The 6,000-nt window shown below is 48.2% G+C and overlaps 1 protein-coding gene across 1 annotated transcript in view; it reads right to left on the reverse strand.

The window, feature by feature from the left end:
* The window catches only part of SLCO2B1 (solute carrier organic anion transporter family member 2B1), a gene marked incomplete at both ends in the record, with an annotated part of 38,650 nt that extends 34,436 nt beyond the window's left edge, over nucleotides 1-4,214 (reverse strand). Inside the window, 2 exons of the mRNA XM_081971836.1 lie at nucleotides 1,347-1,484; nucleotides 4,149-4,214. Coding sequence (XP_081827962.1) covers nucleotides 1,347-1,484; nucleotides 4,149-4,214 — 204 coding nt within the window. The remainder of the gene's footprint in view (nucleotides 1-1,346; nucleotides 1,485-4,148) is intronic.
* Between the last annotated feature and the right edge of the window lie 1,786 nt (nucleotides 4,215-6,000).

Consider the following 6,000-nt stretch of genomic DNA (forward strand, 5'->3'; position numbering starts at 1 on the left):
AATTAGATCGTGTTCTGAAATATTCCTGAGGGGACAATAGATCAATCCTTAAATACTGGGCGGGGGGGGGGGATAATTTCTTATTATGAAAGAGAAAAATAGAACTGGGAATCCTTTCATTAAAAAACCCAAATCACTTTATTGAAAATCTGCAAAGAAATGAAGTATTGCTTTTTTATTCTGATGGCGAAGGTTCTATCAAAAGGGCCAGAGGAATAGCTGCAGGGTCAAGGGGAAGATTCTTCTCCACACCTTCCATTCCCTCCCATGGAGTTGACGGAGGCACAAACGGAGCTTGATGCCTTTGGTCCTGTGGCCATGGGCAGGATCCTTGGCACTGGGAGTGCAGCCACCTGGGTTTTAGATCCCTCCTCCCCAAAACCTCCTCCCTTCTAGCACTGATGGTGTTCCCTAGTTGGGTTATGAAACGTCTGCAAGAAAACCACAAAACTCAGAGAGCACCAAGGACCCCACAGTTCTCCTCCTCCTCTCCACTCTACAAATCCCCCTTCCTTCTGTTCCTCCTCCTCCTCCTCTCCACAAGCCCTACTCTCTTCTAGCACTGATGATGTTCCCTAGTTGGGTTATGAAACGTCTGCAAGAAAACAAGCAAGCTCAGAGAGCACCAAGGACTCCACAATCATCCTCCTCCTCCTCCTCCTCCTCCTCCTCCTCCTCCTCCTCCTCCTCCTCCTCCTCCTCCTCTTCTCCCCAAACCCTCATCCCTTCTAGCACTGACGATATTCCCTAGCTGGGTAATGAAAGGTCTGCAAGAAATCTGCCAAGTTCAGAGAGCACCAAGGACCCCACAGTCATCGTTCTCCTCCTCCTCCTCCTCCTTTTGTCCTTCCCTTTTTCCTGCACTCCGCAAACCCCACTCTCTTTTTGCCCTGATGATGTCACCTAGTTGGGTCATGAAAGGTCTGCAAGAAAACTAACAAGCTCAGAGAGCACCAAGGACCCCACTGTCATCATCCTCTCCCTCCTCTTTCTCTTCCTCCTCCCCCTTCTCCTCCTCTTCCTCCTTCTCTTTCTCTTCCTCCTCCTCTTCTCCTCCTCCTCCTCTTCCTCCTCCCCCCAAGCCCCCCTCCCTTCCAGCACTGATGATGTTCCCTAGCTGGGTCGTGAAACGCCTGCAAGAAGCCCACCAACCTCAGAGAGCACCAAGGATCCCACAGTACAAATATCCTCTTTCATGGGCGTCATCGATTCTAAGACTTAACAGTTCGTGTTTAGGTAGATTAATAGTAGCAATTAATAGTAGGGATAGCCATTTACTAATAGCAACGGCAGCAGGAGAGGCCCGGCCTAGCGGTGAGAAGCGTTGCAGGGGCTGAAGGGGGTACCTCGTGGAAGGAGGCCACCATGCCAGACGTCTGGCTGGAGAGGCCAAAGCGCCTTTCGATGGTGGAAATGGAGCTTTTCATGTAGCCGGACGTCATCAGTTGCGTGAGTTGCAGGAACCCGTGGCACAGAACGAAGAACTGCAAGGAAGAAACGAGGAAGGGTCAAAACCTCTCTGGGACCCTCCGATGAAACGCACCCGCTGTCCAAAGAAGTAGTCCGCCACGCACCACCCTTCGCTTAGCGACTGCTTGAAGTTGCAACTGCACCGGGGGGAAAGGGGACCATTTCCCCCCACCTACGACTGCTGCCAGTGTGCCCACGGCCACGGGATCAAAAAATTCAGACGCTGGGCAACCAATGGTGGAGAGGGGCGCTGTATGGGCATTCGGCCTATTTGAGAGGAGGGAGGGAGGGCACAGCAACTCAGAGACCGAGGGGACATTTTAAGAGGTCCTGGGTGATCTCTGAGCTTGCAGACGTTTCATGACCAAGCGAGGGGCCATCATCAGTTTTGTAGCAGGGCAGTGCTAGGTAGCCCGGATAATGTTACCTAGTCTGGTAATGAAACATCTGCAAGAAAATAATCAAGGTCAGAGAGGATCAAGGACCCCACAGTCCTCCTTCCCCTCCTCCTCCTCCTCCTCCTCCTCCTCCTCCTCCTCCTCCTCCTCCTCCTCCTCCTCCTCCTCCTCCTCCTCCTCCTCCTCCTCCTCCTCCATCATCCTCTTCTAGCACTGATGAAGTTACCTAGCTGGGTAATGGAATATCTCTCCAAAAAACCACCCAAATCAGAGAACATTAAGAACCCTCTTTCTCTTTCCTCTTCCTCCCTGGGCACCCCAACTCTTTTCATCCTAATGATGTTCCCTGCTTGGGTCATGAAACGTCTGCAAGAACCCCCACCAAGCTCAGAGATCACCCAGGACCTCTTAAAATCAAACAGCGCAAACAGCACCAAGGACCATTCCCTGCCCCTCCTCAGATCAGCCCTGAACTACAAATATTCTCTCCTGTAAAGTTATTCTTCAATGCCTTTGAAAGCTGAAGCCATTGTATGTTGTTGAGTGCCATTTCACGATAATAGAATAGAAAATAGAATAGAAAATGGAATGGAATAGAAAAGAGAATAGAATAGAATAGAATAGAATAGAATAGAATAGAATACAGGAATAGAATAGAGTAGAGTAGAGTAGAGTAGAATTCTTAATTGGCCAAATGTGATTTGTCACACAAGGAATTTATCTTTGGTGTATAAGCTCTCAGTGTACGTAACAAAAATAAAATACATTCATCAAGAATCATAGGATGCAACACTTAGTGATAGTCATAGGTTACTAATAAGCTATCAAATCGTACTAGGAAACAAATAAAAAACAATATAAATTGAAAGCTGCAAGCAACATGGTTATAGTCATAAGTGAGGAGAGATACATACTAGGAAGGAAGAGAAGCATAATAGTAATGCAGCCTTAGTGAATGGTTTGACAGTGGGGAGGGGATTATTTGTTTAGCAGAGGGATGGCATTCGGGAAAAAAACTGTTCTTGTGTCTAGTTGTCTTGGGGTGCAGGGCTCTATAGCGTCGTTTTGAGGGGAGGAGTTGAAACATTTAATGTCCAGGATGCGAGGGGTCCGTAGATATTTCCACAGGCCTCTTTTATAAGATTACAAGATAGTAGCTGCAGCTGCTTTGATTTTCGCTGTAGTTTTACTTGAGTTTATCTGCATTGTGTGAGGAGTTTAGGTTTGCAAAGGACAAGGCTGTCTACAAGGAAGAGGGGTGGGTGGGTGGGTGGGTGGATGGATGACAGATAGATAAAATAACAAATCGTCCATCACAGTTAGAACCAGACGTAGTGACAATAAAGACAGAAATATTTCTTTGTGCTTGTGCTCAAGGACAATTTCTTTACAGGTTGATTAACAGTCTCTTAAAACTTCTTATGGAATAGAATAGGAATATTGAATAGAATGGAATAGAATAGAACAACAGAGTTGGAAGGGACCTTGGAGGTCTTCTAGTCCAACCCCTGCTTAGGTAGGAAATCCTACACCACCACAAAACCGGTCATACGCCCCTTTTTCAGTGCTGTTGTAACTGCGAATGGTGACTAAATGAACCGTTGCATGTTGAGGACTCCCTGGCTATGTACATGTACAGCGGGCCAAACAGAGGATTGAATTGTCAAATTGCTTTTCCTCTTTGGAGCCAAATCACGAAACAGACTCCTTGTCGTTGTCGTCCCCCCACCCCCCAAATGCCCTTTTTTATTTGGCTAATGTGAATTCCTAGCATTCACAGTCCCGGCAAACAGTCTTTCAATTGCAAACACAGACCTTATCAGTCCTTGGATAGTTGCCAGATTGATAGCTTCCGCAACGCTGTACCAGAAAATGCATGGCAAGGAGTCTTGCAAATCTTCACACTAATGAACTCATGGCCTCCTGCAAACTCCACTCCCCTGTCGCTCCTCTTTTATTTCCTCTGGGAGGGGCCATTCATTGTCCACCTGTGGCCTTACTCCCAAGTTGACCCCTGTTCTTTAGCTCTTCCCTTCGTCTGGCAACTCTGCGCATGCGAACACTGGGAACAGGCTCCAGCTGTTCTTCTGCCTCATTGATGTCTGAAGGCAGCTGATAACTGTCAGATGGCCCTGACCTCCTCTTTGCCTCCGACACAGAGCCCTCATCAGAGCAGACTCCAGGACTGGCCCATGTTCCTCCCCAACCTCCTCAATGTCCGAATCTGCTTCCAGCCCTTCTGGTCACTGGCAGGCCACAACAGGCTGAACATGTACTTACTTTGATGGTGTAAAATGGATTTGAGCAGTAAAACCTTCCAAACGGAGGTGGAGATTTCTCTGCCATTTTCTCACATCCGCGGCGTATTTCTGTGGGGAAAAAAAACCAGGCTAGTTAAGGCTCCAAGGATTCCAGTTGGTTTACTTCGATGAGCAAATGAGGGGGGAGGGAAGGGGGGCTTCTGCCAGTTTGCCCCAGAACGGGCGAACCGGTATTAGTGGCGGCAGGAGGCTCCGCCCATCCGCCTGGATGCTTCTGTGCACGAGCGAAGCGGTAGTAAAATTAATTGAAACCCATCACTTGAGGGGGGGAGGGGATATCCGCCGGGCAAGGAGTACAGACGACCACTATTAAGCCCAACGTTTCTGTCACTGAGCAAGACAGAGGTTGTTAAGGGAACTTTGCCGCATTTTACGGCTTTCCTGGCCACTGTTGTTGAGCAAATCGCTGCAGTTCTTAAGTTAGCAGCACGGTCGTTAAGCGAATCCGGCTTCCTCGTTGACTTTTGCTTGCCGGAAGGCCCCCCAAGGGGAATTAGAGACGCGGCGGCGGTCATATATATGAGTCGTTTGCCAAGCGTCTGAATTTTGATCATATGACCACAACGGTCGTAAGCATGAAAAACGGTCATAAGTCACTTTCTTTTTAGTGCCGTTGTAACATTGGTCACCGAACAAATGGTTGTAAGTTGAGGGCTACCTATAATTCCAACAAAAGGCCTATTCTTCCAGATAGAAGCTATAGTTTCTCCAGGACAGCCCCGCCCTACCCCACCCCACACCACCCATCAAGCCCACTCCCCATATCAAAGCTACCAAGTCCTCCTCTTCCTTCCCTCTTCCCCCATTTCTTTCTCTACTCTTTCATTTCAGCCTAGTTTGAAGGCTCGGGGAAAGGGTGGGATGCCTACGAGTCCCATCATAAAATAAAATCTCCAGAGAAAGGAGATAAAAATTGGCTGAAAATATCACGATCAAACACAATAAAACAATTGGAAGGGACCTTGGAGATCTTCTAGTCCAGCCCACTGCTCAAGCAGGAGATCCTTCCTCTCCTCCTCCTCCTCCTCCTCCTCCTCCTCCTCCTCCTCCTCCTCCTCACACAATAACACAGTTGGAAGGGACCTTAGAGGTCTTCTAGTCCAACCCCCTGCTCAAGCAGGAGACCCTTCCTCTCCTCCTCCTCCTCCTCCTCCTCACACAATAACACAGTTGGAAGGGACCTTAGAGGTCTTCTAGTCCAACCCCCTGCTCAAGCAGGAGACCCTTCCTCTCCTCCTCCTCCTTCTCCTCCTCCTTCTAACACAATAACACAGATGGAAGGGATCTCGTGGGGGGGGGTCTTCTAGTCCAACCCCCTGCTCAAGCAGGAGATCTTATACAATCCCAATCAAACGGTTGTCCAATATCTTCTTAAAAACCTCCAATATCGGAGCATCCCACAACTTCTGGTGGCAAGCTGTTCCAGTGGTTAATTGTCCTCACTGTTAGGAAATTTCTCCTAAATTCTTGATTGCTTCTCTCCTTGGTTAGTTTCCACCTGTTGTTTCTTACCTTGAGAATAGGTGTAAGCCCCCCTTCTTTGGGGCAGCCCCTCAAATACTGGAAGGCTGCTATCACAGCATCTCTAATGATGAGCTAATTCATCTTAGAGGCTGCATCTTTTGTACAAACCTTTTAAGGACTTATTCAACATGGAATCCTAGGGTTGGAAAGATCTCAGAGGTCTTCTAGTCTAACCCCTGCTCAAGTAGAAGACTCTATACTATTCCAGGCAAATGGCTTTCCTATCTCTTCTTGAAAGCCTCCTGTGATGAAGCGCCCACAACTTCTGGTGGCCAGCTGTTCCACTG

Source organism: Natrix helvetica (genome assembly GCF_964273705.1).
Source record: "Natrix helvetica genome assembly, contig: HAP1_SCAFFOLD_214, whole genome shotgun sequence".
Taxonomy (NCBI): domain Eukaryota; kingdom Metazoa; phylum Chordata; class Lepidosauria; order Squamata; family Natricidae; genus Natrix; species Natrix helvetica.